At 38.9% G+C, this 22602-nt stretch overlaps 1 protein-coding gene across 11 annotated transcripts in view; it reads left to right on the top strand.

Moving 5' to 3' along the window:
* The window catches only part of PUM1 (pumilio RNA binding family member 1), a 124262-nt gene that overhangs the window by 58670 nt on the left and 42990 nt on the right, over positions 1-22602 (top strand). For 4 of the 11 annotated variants that reach the window (XM_045858623.1, XM_045858617.1, XM_045858618.1 and 1 more), the window contains 4 exons: positions 1287-1453; positions 3455-3725; positions 15170-15263; positions 16587-16703. In XM_045858623.1, the coding sequence (XP_045714579.1) occupies positions 1287-1453; positions 3455-3725; positions 15170-15263; positions 16587-16703 (649 nt within the window). The remainder of the gene's footprint in view (positions 1-1286; positions 1454-3454; positions 3726-15169; positions 15264-16586; positions 16704-22602) is intronic. The other 7 variants (XM_045858624.1, XM_045858622.1, XM_045858621.1 and 4 more) reach the window with 5 other exon arrangements.

Here is a 22602-nt window from a genome sequence, read left to right as displayed (position 1 = left end):
GGTGTATTTGTTTCTGCCTCGAGCCACAAGTCAGAGGTGGGGGACACATGAGGTTGCCTTTGTCTCCTTTTACAAAAACAATAGTTACCCTTTGGTAAGATTGTGCCAAGCTCTCTGTACCACATCAAGTCACCACACTAAATCTTCTTTTCCTTTTGGAAATCGGGTCTTAACTTAGGATGCTGGTAAGAGGAGACAGATTTAATTTCCTCAGAAAATAGGACATCAGCATGCTTGGCATCATATCAGTTCTTTTTTTTTTTTTTTTTTTTAAGATTTTATTTATTTATTTTTAGACAGAGGAAGGGAAAGAGGGAGGGAGTTAGAAAAACATCAATGTGTGATTGCCTATTGTGTGCCTCCTACTGGGGACCTGGCTCGCAGGCATGTGCTCTGACTGGGAATTGAACTGGCAACCCTTTGGTTCACAGGCTGGCACTCAGTCCACTGAGCCACACCAGCCAGGGCCACATCAGTTCTTTGACCTCCAGTCTTTAATTATTCACAGTTTGAACCTCTTCAGAAATAAATTCTGCTGCATTAGTGATTCAGTGTAACATGTTCCATATAGTCTAAAGATAATCTAATATGGAACAGGCAGATAGATAAACACTGGTAAAAAATTTCATAGCTAGATTTAACATGTTTTGAAGGATTAAAAATTAAAGTTAAGGATTATTGGTGAAGATGCTATAGGCTGTGAGATGGGGTAGAGCTGGAGGCAGGGGTGGTAGTGCAAATTGGCGAGGCATTTATCTCAGGATAAGAGTAATTGAATTAGAATGATGTCAGACCACACTTAGCTTAATATTTGGAAGTAAGGGAGGAGTTTACATAGGCAGTGATGACATAGGAGGGCTCGTTTGTTTGTGGGGTTTTTTATAGACTTAACATTTTTCTAGTTATACTTTTAGCTACCATATCTGGAGCTTCTTAGGAGTTGCACCATTACATAGAGTTAGACTTAGAGTAGAGAGGTGGGACCAAGAGATACAAAGTTTTGGCTGGGCTTTGGGTAGAAAGAAAGAAAAAATGGGATGGTGGGGCATTGGGCATGGTAAGACTGTCCTAAACCCTGTAACTTAAATGTATGTCTGTCTCCCTCATTTGGCAAGACTTTCTGCAGTGTTCCTGCCGCTGTGTTGTCTGTTAATTAGATTGTAATGTCTTAAAAGGGCACAGACACTATCCTTTTCTAATTAGAATCTAGTATAGTCTGGTGTCCACAGTGGTTGCCCACTATCATTAGTTGATGATTAGTGAAGCTGAAGCTATTTTTTAAACAGGGCCCAAGGGATGCAGACAGTGATGAAAACGACAAAAGTGAAAAGAAGAACAAGGGTACGTTTGATGGAGATAAGCTAGGAGATTTGAAGGAGGAGGGTGATGTGATGGACAAGACCAATGGTTTACCAGTGCAGAATGGGATTGACGCAGACGTCAAAGATTTTAGGTTTGTATGTTTTACACTTCTGGTTTTTGAATGGGGGCTATGGGTTTTTGTTTTGATTCAGTTTTATTTTGATTTCAATTTTCTTTTTCCCTCCTTATGTGTCCTTTTTAAGAATTGAGCCTAGCGTAGGCCATACCACAAAGATTATAAATTAACTGGTAAGGCTGAATTTTCTAAGAGCTGTCGATGCCTGGTGCTTTGCCAAAACAACAGATTTTTGTATAGGGCTGTGTAATCTGCAGATTGATTCCATAAAGAGCATTTCATGATTCTCAAATATCACAATCACCTGGAATGGGTGCCTTGGGACTTTTCCCAAGTTTCTCCCAAATCACTGTCTTGGGAGAAACCATGGTTACTAATGGCAGTTTGTCATGTGTCTGTGGCATGTTAGAATAAATGGGAAAACAGTTGAGAACTAATTTGAGACTCATAAACTCCCTGAGACTCAAGCTCCCTTTGAGGTAGGTGGGCCAGGTATCATTTTCCTTATTTTTAAAAGCCAGAGATGCAGCTTAAATGACTTTTCTTAAACATATCCTTTCCATGGTTGCACCTCATTCCATCTCTGGTCATGTTTAATTTGCCGGTTTTAACCTGTAATTTAACATACACTGTATAAACTGGTATTGTATATTTGTCTTCCACATTTGGCAAATAGTCTTCATTTAAGTAGGTAACCTTTAGCGATGATCTATAATTTAAAAAATCTAAAAATCCTCTGTCAGTGATGTACAGATAGAGATTTAATTTTGAATCATTTTAATTTAGTCTAAAGCTAATATGTGTACATCTGACCACACACATATATCTTACCCTGATATCTACCAATGTCAAAATATAATACATTTTGGATCATTGTTTGTAGAACAATGTTCAGTTGCTTAATATTTCTAATCTAGTTTTTGTATTTTGTGAGTGTAAAGGATTAAAGTCTTTCAAAGAAATTTGAGGCACAGAGATACATAGAGTTACCTAAGGCCTTTCAGGGGAGTTTGGGCAGCCTCTCCAGCCTGTGTGTCAGGCAGCCTGTAGCGGCATTCTGTGGCATTTGGCTTCGGGGCCGGTGGTGGTGGTGGTGGTGGTGGTGGTGGTAGGGCTGGTGTGTGTCCAGAAACACAACATTAGCTTAAATTTGTATCAGCTGTAGGATTTCTTTTAGAGATGAAATGTATATAATGTAGTCACAGGTTATACTCCTCTGACTAGATTATAATACTGTTCTGTATCAGTCTGATTTGGACTCAGTCCTGCAATCCTTTCGCAGAGGGTGGCAGTGCTCATGTATACCCGTGTCCCAGGACATGTACCGATAGTGCCCCTTTTTGCTCGTAGGAGTGTCCTGGCTTGGATGATAAATTATATCCTCATATTATTTTTAATTCTTAGAGTTATCTCCTTAGCAGGGATATATCCTAGATAATGAATTTATTTTGTAGTATTCTGTAATGGTCTACTTCTTCTGATTTCTAGGAAGGGGAGAAGGGGAGACAGTTTTAAGCATTGCCTAATATATCTAGATAACAGAAGAAATTTTTTTACCTGTATAAAATTATTATTTTTTTTAAATAGAATTATTCTCAGATGTGGAACTTCCCCCTTAGAAACTACTTTCCATTATTTCTATGTTTAACAAGGTGTTGATTTTGAGGGCATATTTTATTATCTGCATTTTGGGGTCTCTGTTTTCATGGATGTCATAGGTAGTGATTTTGGTAGTTCATCCAGTGTTCCTCAGATCTGAGCCCCTTGGTTAAAGGGACTGTAAATTAATAGCAGTACATGTAAATTTAAGGGGTGGGTTGTGGGAAGGCAAGTAATAGAAGAGTCATTTTATAGGATATAACATGGAAACACCTTAAATGGTCTTGGTTGTTTTGCAGAAAATAGTTTTAAGTATTATTGATAATAACCTGTGTCACGGACGTTGTCCTTAAACTTGGCTTGCTATAGTGTCCCCGCTCAAAATAAGGTTTAATGCCCTTTACTTTCTCTGTTTAGCCGTACCCCTGGTAATTGCCAGAACTCTGCTAATGAAGTGGATCTTCTGGGTTCAAACCAGAATGGTTCTGAGGGCTTAGCCCAGCTGACCAGCACCAATGGTGCCAAGCCTGTGGAGGATTTCTCCAACATGGAGTCCCAGAGTGTCCCCTTGGACCCCATGGAACATGTGGGCATGGAGCCTCTTCAGTTTGATTATTCAGGCACGCAGGTACCTGTGGACTCAGCAGCAGCAACTGTGGGACTTTTTGACTACAATTCTCAACAACAGGTACTGTGTGTGTCTCTGTCGCTCTCTCTGCTCTCCCTCTAGCCAGCACATTCTTTAAGTAACTAAGAATGGTGGGAGTGGGAGGAGGGTGGCTTATGTTAGGCTATTGAAGCCATCCTTCCTTAGCCCAGCAGTGATGTGGGTTTACAAAGCCTCTGTATCTTCCCCTCAAGAAGCTGATTCTCTTGCTGAGGTTGTTGGCAAGAGACCACCCTCCTTTACAAGTATTTCCTTTGGCTCCTATCTCGCCCCAGGGCCTGGGGAGTGGGTGAAGTGATGTTACCTCTTGTGACACAATCCTCTAGGATGCTAACTTAATCTCTCTGAAGAGTAACGTGATTGTGATGCTATTGGTTTGTTTTGCTTTCAAAATAGTAAAGACTTTGTTATTTACCATTCTCAGGAGTCCAGTGGGAGGTCGTCTTATTAGTAATGTCTTTTAATTGAGTTACTACCTTTTGAAAACTAGTACCTTTCAGAAGAGTTAGAATTTAATTAGGGGAAAACTACACACAAATCAACAGAAAATCTGCAGTGAAATTACTTGACTGTTTTATTCATAAAACCCTGGAAAATACTGCATGTGTGCCTTCTGGTTTTGAAGGTATTGTGTGACTAACTCTGGGGTTTACTGATTCTTCTTTTTTATTTTTTTAAATGAAAATTAGTTGTCTGAATTATTAAAAGGGGGGTGGTAACTTCCCAGTCTTGTTAAGTATGACAGGTTCTCCCTTGTGGCTGGAAGGTGGGTGGTGGGCCTTGAATTTCTGGTACACCTTAGTTTTGGACTGGAACATAAATATAAATGTCTAGGTTTTAAAGGTTAACATCTTATGTTGAAGTTTACAAATTCTTTATTAATGGGGAAATTGGCTTTGGGTCATTGGAGATCAGTTATACCGTACTATTCCTTTAGTTGTCATAAATAGTTGATTTTTAATGAGTTTTGATGGATAGATGATTGGAAATAAGGTTAACCATATAAAGCCTACAAAATGAGATCACTTTAAGGGATTTTCTGACGTGCATTTGCTCTTTGCTCATATCAGATGAATACATTAGTTTTAACTCCAAACGTTTTTTTTAAAAGGGTAAAATGAATATGTACATTATTTTTCCTGTAGTTCTCTATAGATATGCCCTCTTCTTTGTAAGAATCAACTTTCTGTGTTTTTTCTTGTCTTTATAAGAAATAGTGTTTCATGATTTTGCCCTTTATCACAGTGAATCCTCAAAACAGCAGTTTTGCATGAAGCCAGAAATTATTTCAGGTGCTGAAAACATACTAGACTTCAAATTACTGTGTGCCACACCAGCGCACATAGGTACATGATATTTTTGTGTAGAATTCACTTTGTACAGCTTAGGGAATTAATTTGGCAATTTCTTTATCTAAATTGAGGTTCATGAGTATAGGCTAGTCAGATCCTTTAGACTAGTTAATATCAAGAAGTTTTATCTGGACATCTGCAATAATGTCAACAATAAAAATAAAAAATAATAAAACATTTTTTCTGCTAACATTTTTTTGTATCAATTCTTTTACTCTGTTTTTTGGTCCGAACTTCTGCAGCAACCCTTAGAACTGTGGATGATTTTGGTTCTTAGCTTCCATTCTGAATGGAACCTTTTGCTTGTTATTTAAGGAAGTATTTGTGTCCAATCTCTTATGAATGAAAATCTGATTCTCTTTAATTTAGTTGTTCTTTACTTCATACTCAGAGTTGGGATTCTCTTTTGATTTATTGATCTCTGGTTTCAAAATTTAACCGTTTTTTGGGAGGCTGGATAATTATTGAACTTGAACAACGGAAATCCACTTTTGCACACCCACACATAGTTTAGTGCGATCGCATCAAACACAACACCTACTCACATTTATAAAATCCAGGGTGCCATCACCAAGAGTCCCATGTCAACAAATTTTGAAAGTGAACATTCATTACTTTGAAAGTTAATTGTTGTTGGGTTCTGGCTTTCCATACATGTCTTGGTTGCTACAACATAGGGGCATTGGTGCACAGAGATACCACCAGGGTGTGACATGGTCCTTGTTGTTTATCCCATGGGCTCCTAGTTCTTGCTTTTCTTAGTCGATTGCTTTACACGTTCTTATACTAGGCACCGTAATAGCACACATGGGAACCATTGGCTCAAAATTCCTGAGTACCTTCAAGACCTTTTAACCTCTTATAGGCTACTACATAAAAGCCAGTAGTGTTAAGAAGGAAGGATCATTTTTCTATTGTAAATTGATGTTTGTTCTTATATTTTATCCCTCCAGTCTTTACCCTTTTGCTTTTCATTACATTTTATTCCCCTTTCCATTTCTACTAATTTACATCGTTCTCATTCTTCAAGCTCCAGTGCTGTTACCTTTCTTGGTCTCCAAATCAATAAGTTGTCACGTCTGTTTCCTTTGAATTCTGTAGTGCTTTGTATTTTGCTTAAGAAACAATGTCACCATGTGTCGCCTTGTGTTTTGATTACTTGTCTAATAGCCCTTCCTAGATGGTAAGCTCCTTGAAGGTAAGGCTGGAGTCTCGTCCTCTCTGTGTCCTCTGCTTTGCTTTAGCAGACCGAGTTTTCAGGGGACTTTTTCTCTCTTATAATATCTCAGAACTGCCCCCTCGTGATTAATAAGCTTCCCAGAACTAAAATTTGAAACTAACCTTCTATGAGGCCTGGAGGCCACTCTTTGAGGCCCAGCATATATTCTAATACGTGAGTCCTTTAGACTTGGCCCGCTGGCTTGTGCCTCAGATATAGATAACTAGCCTGTATAATATCCAGGAAATCTACCACTTGGATATTACCTCTCTATTACTATGTGATCAAAAGCCATGGTTCTCTCATCAGAAAAATGAACATAATTCTTTTGATACCAAAATTTGTGGTATCACAAATTAACTCCAGGGAAATCCCAGATCTTTGGACTGTAGATTATAAACTTCTATTCACATTTTTTGTTCTCACTTCTAGCCAAGTCTGTCTTTCATGAGTGGAATGGGCTCCCCTTATTCCACAGCTCTCAGTTCAGTTACTTTGACCCATTTGGTTATTTAGATACTTCAAGGAAATACTCGATGACAAGTAATAAGATCATTCATGCCCATGTCCTAGGAACCTTAGACAAGAGAGTACATACTCTGTTCTCTGGGGAAGGAACAACTTAAGAAAGAGGTGAATCTTGAGTTGTACCTTGCAAGACCTGTTTATATCAGGAAAAGAATAAAATTCAGGTGGAGGAAATGGTAAAACTAAAGGCTTCAAATTAGAAATTAACAGGTACATGTTCAGTAGATATTTAGAGCGGTCACCCTATGTGGTAGTTGAGGTTGAAAAAAAGTGAGGTTGCAGAGATAGTGTTGTGTGTCTTACTGACTTTGTTGTGCTGCTTTATAGGCAGTGATAGGACAATTCAAAGAAGGAACGACTTAATTATTGTGGTTTAGTTCTTTTGTGCTGTTAGTTTACTAGCAGTTTTAGACATTCTTTTACCCGTATTAATCAGTTAGCGGTTGAGTGTTGTGTCCTTCCAGGAACCTTAGGTTCTGCCCACAGTGAACAGAGCTAGTGTTCATTGTAAGGCTACTGTACATGAAACAGTTGAGGAACAGTTGAGGGACCAAGTGTTAAATTGGTGGGTCGGGAATGCTATCAGACCAGGGGAGGGCTTGATGAGGACCTAGGTTGCATAGATGTAGCTTGAAAGACAGGTGGAGTATATATTGCTGCAGTTAGGAGAGCAGATGTATGGAGATGGAAATGACCATGGCATGGTTATGCGCTGACAAGAGTGGAAGGTGTTGGGTTGGCCAAAGAGTTTGTTTAGTTTTTTCTGTACAGCGGCTCTAGTAGTGCTTAGTTGTCTTTAACATCATTCGAAACAATTTTTTTAGATTGTATTATGACAGCTGTTACATCAGCGTGCATTTTTTAAAAAGCATCAAAATTGGTGAATTTTTGTGCAGCCATTTTAATATTGAAGATGGAAGAAGATACACCACATTTTTGGCATATTATACTTTATTATTTCAAGAAAGGTAACTCACTGAAACTCAATTTGTGCAGTATATGGAGAAGGTGCTGTGACTGATTGAATGTGTCACAAATAGTTTGCAAAGTTTCTTGGTACTGTTGACATTCTGGCCAAGTAATTCTTTGTTCTGGGGCTGTCTTATGCACTGGGAGATGTTTAGCAGCATCCCTGGCCTCTATCCACTAGAAGCCAATATGCAAGAGTTAGCCGACATACTCAAAATATCCAAATCAATCAAGTTATGGGTGAAAAGGGAAACTGTGTCTTTTATGTTGTGGAAACTACTGAACAGACTAGTATAGTGAAGTGCATGCATGGGCTTTGAGTCAGAGCTGGTTCAAACTCCCAACTCTTCATTTAAACTGTGTGATCTCAGACAAGACAGCTCGCTGAGCCCCAAATTCCTAACCTGTAAAATCATCACTCAGTAACTCACAAAACAGAAGCACTCAGTATAAGGTCTGGCAAATAGTTAATAAGGGTTCAGTAAATATTAATGTTAGTTAGCAAAGATCATTCTTTTATAGAAAAAACTAAACAGGCTTTCTGGCCAGCACAATATGTGTGGAAGGGGAAAAGGAGACACAGGTATCTATCTGGTCACAGAGGCCTTCCGAGTCAGCCCTACGTCCCAGAAAGTATTAATGATTGTGAGCTTTGGACCAGATACCTAGTGTGACACACATATTTTTGAACATTCTGTCCTTTTTACTGTGGCTTTCTTAAATGGGTATCTAAACCTATTTGTTTTTAGTCTTGAGCAATTTGCTACAGTTTGTATGGTAGCTTTATTTGTGATTTTTTGAGGGGGTCTGTCTTATTTACTTTAAATCAGTGTTTTGATTTAGTGGGGTAAGTTGGTTTCAAAACTGTTAATAGTAGCTTATATTGAGATATATAAATAATATAGAACAGTCTCAAAGTACAGAAAAGGTGATTTTCATGTAGTTCATTACAAACTTAATGGTACTTGTCTGTTAATCTTAAACTTAACTTGTCTATGTTTATTTAGAGTAGGGATTCCTTTTTTGTACTATGAACCCCTTGGCAGTTATGTGAGATCTGTGGACTGAATTCTCAGAGTAATGTTTTAAAATGTAGAGTGTAAGTAGGGTTACAGAGGAAGTCTTTAATGAAAAATTTAATGATGTATGTGCCTTATCATATGATGCATGAAATAGAGTTAGGTGGACTTGCTATCTTAAGGAGCATAAACAAGATTTTCAGATGTCTTAACAGTTACAAGTAACATGAAAACGTGATTTCTTTATCACAGATGACAATGTGGTTTGTTGCTTATAATCATAATTGAAGGACACACTAAATTTTGTTAAAATAAAGATAATTTTACCTATCCCAAGTACCAAGATTTGGGGTTAAAAGCCCTAATTCAGGGTAGTTTGAAATGCTCATTTATATTTCTGGAACATTCTCCCTTTTTGCTCACATTTCCCCCCATATTTTCTTCTCCTCAATTCTGGAAAACATAGTGAACAGTTCGTAGTGTTTAGCACCATTTTGTGTTATGATGTTTGAGCAATGTGTTTTTTACTTTCTTATTTTTTAAAAGTGTTTATTGATGAGAGAGGGAGAGAGAGAGAGAGAGAGAGAGAGAGAGAGAGAAGCATTACTTTGTTGTTTCACTTATTTATGCATTCATTGGTTGATTCTTGTATATGCTCTGACCAGGGATCGAACCTGCAACCTTGGTGTAACAGGATGACACTCTAACTGAGTTACCTGGCCAGGGCCTTTTTTTTTTTTTAAACGTTGATAACAAGTTATATACCTATTATATTTACAAAATATATTTTCAAAAATTATTACTAGGTTTCATTAAATTATAATCCTGGATAGCAGAAACCAAAGCCAGGATTATGTCATTATAGAGTAATCACATTAATTGTTGATATTCTTTATTTAGAATTCATTTAATCTAAAAATAGCCTAATATAGCATGTTTTACAAAATTGCATACTAATGTACTAAAACTCTTACCTGTTAAGCATGAATTTTAACATAAAAATACTCTGAAAGTCATAATTGAAATATACTGTATTTATTTCTTCATGACCCTAGTCAGATGGGAGAGGAAATTGGCATGCACTGCTTTTAAAAGTGTGGTAATGATTAAATCCTCATTCTTATGAGGCCAATTGTGTGCATAGTTTTAATATAGGAATTTAATATTCTTGGCTTGTTTTTCATTTTACAAGCGAGAGAATTACTCTATTAGTGTTGTGTATAATCACTGTTAAAATGCTCACATTAGCTACCAGTTTGGTTGATTGAAGCTTACCTTTACTGTTATTTGACTTTGTTGAAATTTTATGTGATCTTTTTCAAAAGATGTACTAATTTACTTGAAAGAAGGATATGGCTTCCTCCCCCCTTATTTAGACATTGTTTATTATGGAATGAAATTCTTCATCTGTTAAAGAAATATAAAGAAGTTTCTTTTTAAAAAATTCAGCAGCATGGTTTGTATGTACCTGTTAAACCAGAAATCATTGTAATCACTAGTTGGTCATTTAACCTGGTTAAGTGCTAAACAGGTCAAATAACCTGGTCAAGAGTGGATTTTGACCCAGAAGCTTTTAAAGCAGACTTCTACAGATTTCGTGTTCTGAGGACAGGCTCCAATATATCCTTTCATTAAAAATTTATGGTCCCACCATTGATGTATTACTGTATTTTGTCACATATTAATGTGCACCTTTTTGCCCAAATTTTTGAGGGAAAAATAAGGATGCACATTATACATGGATAGTACCTGAATTACCTTGTATCTGTTCTTATGTTTTGTAATTGTTACATAAAATCTCTTGTACCATAACATGCTGAAACTCCTTTATAATACAAAAAAACAAGTATCTAAAATAAATAAATAAAAAATTGAATTAAAACAAAAGATACTTTTCTGAAAGTTTGGGCCAAAAACATGGGTGCACATTATACACGGGAGTGCATTATACACAGTGAAATATGGTACTTTCGGTGTTTCAAAGGGCTTTTCTCTATGAATCCTGACAACAGCTCCATGAAATAGGGCAGCTATTTTATTTTCACAGGTAAGAAAATTAAGACATCATGAAGCTAAAAGACTTATTGAAGGTCATGTAGTGTAAGTTATGCAAGTGTATGTTTTGGTTTCTAGCTCCAGGCTGTTTCTTTCGGACCTGGTACTAGAAACACAAAGCCTTTCAATATGTGGAGTCGTTTCACCTTCAAATTCAGCTGCATTCATAGTCTTTTTTCTGCATGGAGATACTGTAAAACAGTACTTATCAACAACAACAAAAAATGTTTTTCCTCCATGTTATCTTTGTGACCGGCGGAGAACAATTGGTGCTCATGACCTCAGTGGGATTTTGACTTTGACATTGGCTCTGAGAGTCTTACCCTCTATTTCCCCCATTCCTGGGCTTCCTTTGTTGGGGGAGAAACTGTAAGAGGTAATCACAGAAGCATTATGTTTGTGTGGGGGTGCTCATCACACACAAAAGACTATTGTATGTTCTTCACATGCGTTAACGTTAATACAACAACTTTATGAGTTATTCATCTCTTTATTGTCTCTATTAGAGGAGGAGAGCAAGGCTCAGAGAGATTAGTTTGCACAAAGTCACAGAGAAAGTTAGTGGTGGAGCTGAGATATGAATCTAGGCTTTCTGGCCCCAGACTCTGCTTCTATGCCTTATCCATTGTGGATGTAGCCTTAAACTGGTGAAAAAGCCAGGGCTGGCAGTATATTTTATTGAGGGCAGGGGGCCTAGGGAGATAGTCTTTTACATTTGCCAACTCCATATGTAAATACTATTCCATATTCTGAAAACTCAACAATTATTGATAACAGTAGTAATAGCTATATTTTATATGATGCCAGCTATATGTCGGTCACTATGTTGGGTGTTTTTGAGTGCTCAGATTTTTTTTTCCTGGAATAAAACCCCCACAAGGGTCTTTTGTAAGGTCATACAGTGGTAGAGAAGGGAGTCAAACCAGCTTGCTTGTGTAGTTCTCAAATCTTCAAATAGCTGATGTATTTTTCTCTGCATTCTCTTGAACAGCGTATGAATTCTACCCAAATAAATTATAATCAATAGTGGCACATTTATCATTATACCAACCTTAAATTAAACATTTTCTCCAAATCTCACAGTATTGTGTTTCTCAGTTATGACTAGCACACTTTGTGAAAATCATGAAAATGTTTACAGAGTTCTGTGCTTTGCCCAGCAGATGGCATTTGTGTGAGTTTTTTAGGAACCTTTGGAATCCATCACTTGCCAATTACCTAATTTTGTTTTGATTACCCTGTATTTCCAGTTCATATTAGACAATTTACATAAAGAGAACACCAGAATTACTGTAATCTGTAATCAGATCTGCCTGCTCTAGATGCATAATTTACTTTTGTTAATTGTTTACTATGAAACGCACTAAAAAAATAATTCCTTCTCTGGTCACCATAACCATCTGAAATATATTAATCAACCCTCAAATACAGGATATATGGGAATTCTTGTAGGGCCTGTGTTTTTTAAGTGAAAAGTAATGTTTCCTTACTCTCAAAGTATGGTAACATGGTGGGTAGAACCACTAACTCATGTTATGTGGAATTATTACTTTCATGGTATTCACACACTGTATTTAACATTACAATACATACATACATACATACGTGTGTGTGTGTGTATAAAAATGAGTTACATGTAATGTTAAAAATATGAATTGAGAAGTCATATGAATGGCATTGGGGTATGGTTTTTGGCTAATAAATCAAGAAAGCCGCCCCAGCTGGGTGTTCAGTGGATTGAGTGCCAGCCTGCAAATCAAAGGGTTACTGGTTCTATTCCTAGTTAAGGCACATGCCTGGGTTGTGGGGCCAGGTCCCCAGTAAGGGGTGCGTGAGAGGCAACCACACACTGATGTTTCTCTTTCTCCCTCCCCTCCCTGCTGTCTAAAAAATAAATAAAGTCTTTTTTTAAAAAGAGATACCCTGAAGATATATATTCTGCATGGACCATTTCTATTTCCTATGTCACAGTGTCTAGCTAATAATGTGCTCAAAAAAATGTTTGCTGAATGAATTGAATTACTTTGTTTACAGCAGGGTGGAGGAAAGAGGTTAGCCATGAACAATGTCTCAGATGGTAAATATTTCAAAATGTTTTAGGCTAGGAAAATTCCGGAGTCCCACTGAATAGACAGTATTTAGTGGAACTATGAGGTATTTTTATAGCCTTCAAAAAATTAAAAAATCAACTTCCCACAATTTTACTTGCTTTCTGCCTCCTGGCTGCCCCTCTTGGGTAGACTGCTTCCTGTTGGTGGGAGTTGTATGAGACTGTCCTTCAGATAAAACAGAAATATGACACCAACCTGGCAAAAACCCAAGATCACAGTGACCCCATGGTACTGACTGGCTCCATTCCTGGGGACGAACAATTGTTTTAGTATGTTTGTTGATATACTCCAGTATTTCTTCTGAAGACTCAGGATTTAATCAATGTCTGTAAAGTACTGTTATCTTTTTACCAGCATCATAAATGAAATATTTCTTCTTTAACCTTTGAAAAACAGCCAAAGTATTTTTGAAATCTCTACATTGTCATTATTATTACTATATTTTGAGATCCTCACTAGAGGATATGTTCATAGATTTTAAGGGGGGTGGGGAGAAAGAGACATTGATGTGAGAGGGAAATATCAATCAGCTGTCACGGTAGTGTATGCCCCAACTGGGGATCGAACCTGTAACCTTTTTTTCTTTTTAAATGTTGCCTATTGCTTTACTTTTAGAAGCCTTTTTAAAGATTTTATTTATTTATTTTTAGAGAGAGGGGAGAAGAGGGAGAAAGAGAAGGAGAGAAACCATGATCTATTTCCTCTTGCATGTGCCCCAACTGGGGCCCAGGCCTGCAATCCAGGCATGTGCCCTGACCCACAGTCGAACTGTCGACCTCATGCTTTGCAGGATGACACCCAAACAAATGAGCCACAAAACTGTCAGGACTAACCTACAGCCTTCTGGTGTATAGGGTAACTTTCCTACCACCTGAGCACCTGACCATGGCTTTGCATGGTTATTTTTGACATTCATATTATAAAAGCAAAGACTAACTTTTTACTCTGGGATTTAGAAAGATAAATAGAGAGAAAGAGAGGTAAGAGGGGAAGTTGGTGAGTATGTTCAAAATTCACCCTTGTTTTTATTTAAAATCAGGCTACTCATTATTTGAGGCATAAAAGATAGCCAAATCATAGGATCAGGTCTTTCCATTGAAAGTTAAGTTGGTGGAATGTCATTATCTCCTAATGTCTGAAATAATCAGATCTCTTTACAAGAACATCTGCAATTCATGCTCCATAGGGTCTCATATATCATCCAGTGATGTCTGCTGAGCTGTTGAAAAACACTTTATAAAAAGCAGGTAGATTGAACGTGCTTTCTAGGGAGGCCCCTTCAGTAAGTGCTCTCACTCCAATTCCAGCAAACAAAGGTGTCTTCAGAATGGCTGCACAAGGAGGCTTGTTAGGCCACTCGAATCAGATCACTGGCATCCCCTGTCTTTGTACCAGTACTATTCATGCTGAAGTGTGTGAACATTTGATTTATTGTTATATCCCTAGTTCCTTGCACAGTGCCTAGTAGGTTATTTGTTTCATAAATATTTTTGGAATGAATGAGTAAATGATTGACTTTGTATTAAGACTCTTTGAATTCCTTTTCTTTTTGTGGGAACTAAGAAGTGTGTTAGGTCTGAGCTCATAATCCACGTTTTGTTAGTAGCAGCTGTTCCTACATATAAAGAATAGGTATCCCGGAAATTCAGGAGCCCCCAAAAGTGGGGCAGTTGTTCAGTTTACTCATTATGATAAGCCATTAGTCGAAGAAGGTATCCAATATCAGTTCCCTGGGAAGAGGCAGCCAGAGGACAAAATAAATACTTTTCATTTTGCTTTCCAAAATATGAGTAGGAGAGGTTTAACTCAGAGTTTGTGTGGGGGTCTGAAAAGAAATGAAGGGAGATGACAGCACTAAGGGCAGTGTGGGAGTTATGTCGCAGTGTCCCTGTTTCCTTTTTGTGTGCCTTGGCTCGGGCAGCCCCTCAGACCTGTTGACAAACAGTAGGGCACTTGCATGCGTGCATGTGGTTCAGGGACATACGATCTGTAACGTCAGCATGTTGGGGCTGGACACATCAAACTGAGGTAAAGAAGGAGGGAACAGAAATACAAAGCATTGCGATACCATGTGAAAAGAGGAGAGCGTGAGAACATTTTTGTTTCAAGTATCATGCCTTAATGGGGTGTATAGAAATTTTTATTCAGAGAGATTTTTAAACAATTCATGAAATAGTTTCTCTAACGTCACCTTGTCTTTTTCTGACCTCAGCTGTTCCAAAGACCCAATGCGCTTGCTGTCCAGCAGTTGACAGCTGCCCAGCAGCAGCAGTACGCACTGGCAGCTGCCCATCAGCCTCACATTGGTAAGTCCTTACGCCTGCCACTCCTTCTTTTTCAGTGTGGCTACCATTTTAGGGTCCGGGGTTCAGACAAATCCCTCAGAGTGAATGGCTTAGTCCTCTCGTCCAGTTGTCTCGAGCTGCATTCTTTATTTTTGGCATACCTTTCAGACCTCAGCTGATGAGATTTCTTAATGTCTAGCTATTCGTGCCCTACCTCGGCTCTTTTGGATTTAAAGTGTTTACTGTTGTGGTGACTAGCGTCAACTCTGTTGGTAAGATTGGATGAAATCTATTCAATAACAATAGTTTTGTCCATGCTGGGGCTGTATAGACTGTGAATAGTATCAACCTCTCTTATTAAGCAGTAGTGCTTATAAATCCATTTTCCTAGTGGCATTTATTTTAAAAGCATTCCATATAATTACTTGTTTTTAAAGTAGCTTTGCCTTTTTTCTATAGCAGTTGATTTGCCGTGCATATTTTTGTCTAACTGCCTAGGCCAGGGGCGTCAAACTCATTCTCACTGGGGGCCATGCCAGCCTCACGGTTGCCTTCAAAGGGCCAAATGTAATTTCAGCTCCTTAACAGTTAAGGAGTAGTTACATTTATACAGTCCTAAAATTAATTTGGCCTTTGAAGGCAACCAGGAGGCTGATATGGCCCCCGGTGGAAATGAGTTTGACACTCCTGGCCTAGATGCTCTCCACCCACGACCTTTTTAAGGTCTCTGAAACTAAGTGCTATGTTACAAGAACAAGTAGAAGTTTTGTTTGTTTTTTTTCTAATGTGTTAAAATGATATGATTGTATAGAAAGGAGATTGCCAATCACGGATTGTGGTGTGCTGCGGGAGAAAGACTGGCTTCCAACCCAGATGTGTGAAGGCCAGGCACAGAGAGGCTTCTGTCTGGGTTTGGGATTTTATACTTGTAGATGGTTTTCTTTATAAATACTCCTATATTTTATTTCAGAAAAACTGGAAAATTGTTATAAATGGAAATAAGTCCTTCCTTTCATCCTATTATAGTGTCTTTTTAATTCCTTGCTTTAGCTTGTTATAATTTTAATTCTCTTTTAGAAATTGTGCTGAATTTAAAATTGCAAGCAGTTTTAATTGTAATGTTTTAGCAAAGGTAAAAAATAGACAAAAGATAATTGTCATCATAATCTTTAGTATACAGCTTATTTATTTAAAATTTTTTTTCTTTAGTTTCAACCTACCCTATCTTCTTTTTTTTTCCCCTCTTTCTCTTTTTTCGCCTCACTTACAGCCTGGAATGAATAGTCAAACTGAGTAGGTATTTGGTAGGGCTGCAGTTTTAGTCAAGTTTGTTTTTACTGACAGGTATGTTTTCAGCAGGTTTAGCTCCTGCGGCATTTGTCCCCAATCCATACATCATCAGCGCTGCTCCCCCAGGGACGGATCCCTACACAGCTGGATTGGCTGCGGCAGCGACGCTAGGTGAGACGTTCTGCTGCATGCTGGGTTTTCTCACCTGCTCAGTGTCGTTTGTATGGGGCCTGTGTTCTTTGTACTCTTTCACAAATCTGTGTCTCCAGTGGGGATTTTTCCTGACTTCTGGTGCCATCTACCTGCCAGCTGGGTAGCTCTGCTCAGCTGTAATTTTAGACTTGAATATGTCTAAAGGCAAACTGAAGGCAAAGTAAATCAGCCACCCCCTATACAGGTGTTTTTGATCCATGAAGCCACCACCACCAGTTGCTTATATAAATTTTGGGAATTTCTCCACTTGCCCATGTCTTTTTACTATCTGTAGTCTATCAAAGTTCAGGTCCTTACATGCTTTACCTAGACGTTTGCAGTTGTTCTACATATTCCAAATTTCCTTACATCTTCCCCCTCCTCTGCCTCCAAAAATTGTTCACAAAAACTATCTGAAGCACAAACCTTATCCTTTGCTCTTCTGTTTAAACCCTTCATTGCTTTCTGTCTTACGTACCCCAATGTTGCATACAGTGGTTATCAAACATGGCTGATTATTGTAACCTACTTGGGTGGTGGTGATGGTTGGTTCTTTGGAATCCATATTGTTAATGAGGTGACCAAGTCGGGCTAGTATTAGCTCACAACATGCATTCTAGCAGTGCTACACTGATTTGAGCTTATTGTAAATACGACGGTGGGTTTAGGTCTCTGTGTCTTTGGACACTGTGGTCTCCCGAGTAAACTCTTCCTGCTCTGTACCTGGAAGCTCCTTAGCTGGCGTTGCCACCTCTAAAAAACCTTCCACTGCTAACCCTTTCCTATTTTTTTCTCTCTTACTTACTATTTTGTATATATTTGCTTGTGTATATATACATGGGTGTTTTCCCTGCCTTGACACTAAACTCTTTCAAAGGCAGGCACTTGGATTATTTTACTCTGGCATAGCTGTTGCTGTCGTAGCGGGGTCATAAACGTGTGGTAGATTGGATTCAGCATTTGGGTAAACGAAATGTCTTCCAGAGTATTCTTTGGGAACATATCCAAATCATACTATTAATCATGACTAAATATTATTTTAAGATTTCACTTATTGTAGAGCATGTGATTTGTCATTATGACCTCAAATGCAGTATAGAAGTGCACATTATTTTATTTAGAATTGTTCACATTTTAGCATGGGATGTAGTGGAAATGTGTAGTGTAGTTCCCCTGCTGACCCTCGGCCTTTGGGGGAGAAATAGAAACCGCTTCCTAAAGAATGATCTTTGCAAACTACCATCAATATTTATTGAATCCTTATTAACTATTTGCCAGGCCTTATGCTGAATGATTTTGTTGCGTGGATTGCTACGTGATAATTACATAGGTTAGGGATTTGCGGCTCAGAGAGGTGTCTTGTTTGAGATCACATAATTTAAATGCAGAGTTGGGGGTTTGAACCACCTCTGACTCAAAGCTCATGTACGCACTTCACCATACTATTGGGTTGGCCAAAAAAGTCTGTTGAGTGTGCTCCGTAAAATAAAAGACACAGTTTTCCTTTTCACCCATAACTTGATTGATTTGGAAGTTTTGAGTATGTCGGCTATCCCCCTCTATTGACTTCTAATTGATACAGGCCAGGGGTGCTGCTAAACATCTCCTCGTGCACAAGACAGCCTCACAGCAAAGAACTACTTGGCCAGAATGTTAGTCGTACCAAGCAACTTCTCAAACCACTTCTTACACATTCATTCAGTCACAGCACCTTCTCCATACACTGCACAAACCTTTTTTTGTGTTTCAGTTGTGTTTTTATCTTTCTGGAAATAACAAAGCATTATACTTGGAAAATGTGGCATATCTTCTTCCTCTTCAGTATTAAAATGGCTGTACAAAAATTCTCGAATTTTGATTTTTTTTTATGCATGCTGATATGATAGCTGTTGTAATACAATCTAACAAAATTGCTTCGAATGAAGTTAAAGACAACTAAACACTACTAGAGCCACAGTACGGAAAAAGTCTAAACGAACTTTTTGGCCAACCTAAAATATATCTGTTATCTTAAATTCTCTTTTCTGTACTTTCCTCTACTAACTTACTATACGTTATTTGAAACAGAGAAATTGTCTAAGTTCTCCCTGACATGCTGTTCTCAAGATCACAGTTTGGTGTTAAGAATCTTGCTTTTTGTGCTCATTAGCTGAACCAGATTAAGAATGACTTAAGTGCTTTCATGCAGAGCTGGACTGTTAAATACCTAAACTGTGAAACTGCATATTCTTATGGAGTGTTAATCATGCAGGAATTGAAACAAGCACCCTGATGAGTCAATCTCAAGTAATGATGTACCTGGGATGTTTTCCTAAATGCATTCATGGGCCATAAGAGCAGGGAAAGTAGGAGGAATGTCAGTTAAAGAAAACATATAGAGGATAGTTTAAATGCTTATGGTAACAACAATCTGTGCCCAATAGCAGTTTGCTTTGTTGGCTTTTGGGGGAGCCTTGGGAATATCATTGCAGGTTGCAACCTACCTTTCAAGGTAGATGTGGCAACACCCTAACACCTGTTACACCCATTTTGCATGTGAGGAAACTAAGGCACAGGTAGGGTCTTTATAGTGTTTCTTCTTTCATTCTTTTTTTTTTTTTTTAATATTTTATTTATTTATTTTAGAGAGGGAAGGGAGGGAGGGGGGGAGAGAGAGAGAGAGAGAGAGAGAGAGAGAGAGAGACATCAATGTGCGGTTGCTGGGGATTATGGCCTGCAACCCAGGAATGTACCCTGGCTGGAAATCGAACCTGGGACACTGTGGTTCCCAGCCCGCGCTCAATCCACTGAGCTATGCCAGCCAGGTCATTCTTTTCTTCAAGTGCCCAAAACCACTTTTCTTTATAAACCAGATGAGTTTGGGAGCCAGTCACTCTCTTTATCTTGGAGGTATGGCTTTTGATAAAAACTGTTTTAACCCATTTGCTTTTTATAATAATATAACTCAACTATAACGTGTCTTTTGTAGGCAGATGTGGTATTTCACAGTGGGGCACCATTATAAACAGTGCTTTATAAACAGTGCTTCTTGTTCTTGGCCAAGCCCACCAGTAAGAAAATGCCAAATTAGAAATGTCAGGGCAACATAATTTGACTTGCGTGTGTTTTGGAAGCTTAACGTGAAACAGAAAACATGTACCAATTTATTATGCCTATTAATGAAGTATGTATTGCTATAGGGTTAATGTCAGAATAGCTATCTTTGACACAGCTCTTTGGAACTCTTGTAAGGTGTGGTTACTAATCAAGTTGTAAATATTTTAAACTGTTCTTTAAGGAAGTTCTAATTGGAGATGTGTTTCAGCAGATTTGAGGAGCTGGCTTTGAGTCTTTGTCTTGGTTGGCCAGGTAGGCAGCCTTGATATTTCTTGCTACCTGCTTTAGAAAATTCTGTGGTTTAGCCCTGGCTGGTGTGGCTCAGTGGATTCAGTGCTGGCCTGTCAACCAAAGGGCTGTCGGTTCCATTCCCAGTCTAGGGCACATGGGTTGCCAGTCTGGGTTGCAGCCAGGTCCTCAGTAGGGGGCATGCGAGGGGCAACCACACATTGATATTTCTCTCTCTCTTCCTCCCTCCCTTCTCCTCTCTAAAAATAAATAAATATTTTTTTAAAAAGAAGAAAATTCAGTGGTTTAGATTTTTCCCACATCCAGGTTGCTGCCTGCATAGCTCACTTAGACAACAGAGTAGTCTATTGCCTACTCTGGGGCAAAGACTGTGGCTGCAGCAGTTGTGAAAGAAGGTAGACTGATCATTTAGTTTAAAGCAGAAAGCCTAGTTGTATTTAGGATACTGAGGAGGTCTGTAAGAAGTTTTATATATATATATATATATATTTTTTTTTTAATATATTTTATTGATTATACTATTACAGTTGTCCCATTTTCCCCCCTTCACTCCCCTCCCACCTGCACATTCCCCCCTTTAGTGCATGTCCATGGGTCATACACATAAGTTCTTTGGCTTCTACATTTCCTATACTATTCTTACTCTCCTCCATTCTGTTTTCTACCTACCATCTATGCTACTTATTCTCTGTACCTTTTCCCCCTCTCTCCCCCTCCCCTGTTGATAGCTCTCCATGTGATCTCCATTTCTGTGTTTCTCTTACTGTTCTAGTTATTTGCTTAGTTTGTTTTTGTTTTTGTTTTAGGTGTGGTTGTTAATAACCATGAGTTTCCTGTCATTTTACTGTTCATATTTTTTATCTTCTTTTTCTTAGATAAATCCCTTTAACATTTCATATAATAAGGGCTCGGTGATGATGAACTCCTTTAACTTGACCTTATCTGAGAAGCACTTTATCTGCCTTTCCATTCTAAATGAAAGCTTTGCTGGATAGAGCTATCTTGGATGTAGGTCCTTGCCTTTCATGACTTGGAATACTTCTTTCCAGCCCCTTCTTAGCTGAAAGGTTTCTTTTGAGAAATCAGTTAATAGTCTTATGGGAACTCCTTTGGAGGTAACTGTCTCCTTTTCTCTTGCTGCTTCTAGGATTCTCTCCTTCATTTTAATCTTGGCTAATGTAATTATGATGTGCCTTGGTGTGTTCCTCCTTGGGTCCAACTTCTTTGGGACTCTCTGAGCTTCTTGGACTTCCTGGAAGTTTATTTCCTTTGCCAGATTGGGGAAGTTCTCCTTTATTATTTGTTCAAAAAGTTTTCCATTTGTTGCTCTTCCTCTTCTCCTATTGGTACCCCTATAATTTGGATGTTGGAACACTTAAAGTTGTCCTGGAGGTTCCTAAGCCTCTCCTTATTTTTTTGAATTCTTGTTTCTGCATTCTTTTCTGGTTGGATGCTTCTTTCTTCCTTCTGGTCCACTCTATTGTTATGAGTCCCAGTTTCCTTCCCATCACTATTGGTTCCCTGTACATTTTCCTTTATTTCACTTAGTGTAGCCTCCATTTTTCTTCATCTAATTTGTGACCAAATTCAGCCAATTCTGTAAGCATCCTGATTACCAGTGTTTTGAACTGTGCATCTGGTAGGTTGGCTATCTCTTCATCGCTTAGTTGTATTTTTTCTGTAGCTTTGATCTGTTCTTCCATTTGGGCCTTTTTTTTTTTTTTTTGGTCTTGACGTGCCTGTTACGTAATGAGGGGCGGGGCCTTAGGTGTTCACCTGGGCGGGGCAAACCACTCGCTGCTTTGTGATGCTTTGTGTGGGGGAGGGGTCTGAGTTGGAACAATGGCACTTGCTCTGCTCTCTGCCGGATTTCAGTCACTTCCCCCGATACCCACAATTAAACTGGGCCCTTCTGGTGCTGATTCCTGGGTGGGTGGGTTTGTGTCCATTCTAGGACCCCGTGAGTCTCTCCAACGAATTCTTCTGTGAGGCTGGGAGTTTCTCCCACTGCTGCTTCAACGTCCCCTCCCCCACCCCCAGGTGTTTTCACTCCTAGTGGTTTGAGGCTTTATTTCCCCACGTGGAGCCCTGGGTTGCGCGGTCCGTCCCTCTCCCCATTTGTCTCTCCTGGTTTATTTGCGTGCAAAGTGGGACCGATCAGTCTGCAATCTGCCGCCTAGCCAGTCCACCCGCTACTGCCTTGCTAGCTAGCTGCAGCCTTGCGCTCCCTGCTCCACAATCCGCCACCTCGCTGGCTCTGCCAGCCGCCGCATTTCTGTGAGTCCTCTCTGCCTGGCTGCCTGTCTCCGCCCCTCCTACTGTCTGGATGGATGTGTCTTCTTTAACTTCTTGGTTGTCGGACTTCCATACAGTTTGGTTTTCTGTCAGTTCTGGTTGTTTCTTGTTTCTGAATTGTTGTTGTCCTTCCTTTGGTTGTGCGAGGAGGCACAGTGTGTCTACTTATGCCTCCATCTTGGTCGGAAGTCTTATTTTTTGTTTTTATTTGTTTTCAACTTTGACTTAAATTTAAGAT

Source organism: Phyllostomus hastatus, unplaced genomic scaffold (genome assembly GCF_019186645.2).
Source record: "Phyllostomus hastatus isolate PE091 unplaced genomic scaffold, TTU_PhHast_1.1 phas_scaffold_182, whole genome shotgun sequence".
Classification (NCBI taxonomy): Eukaryota; Metazoa; Chordata; class Mammalia; order Chiroptera; family Phyllostomidae; genus Phyllostomus; species Phyllostomus hastatus.
Note: the sequence above shows the minus strand (reverse complement) of the source record. Positions and strands in the feature narration are given on the sequence as shown.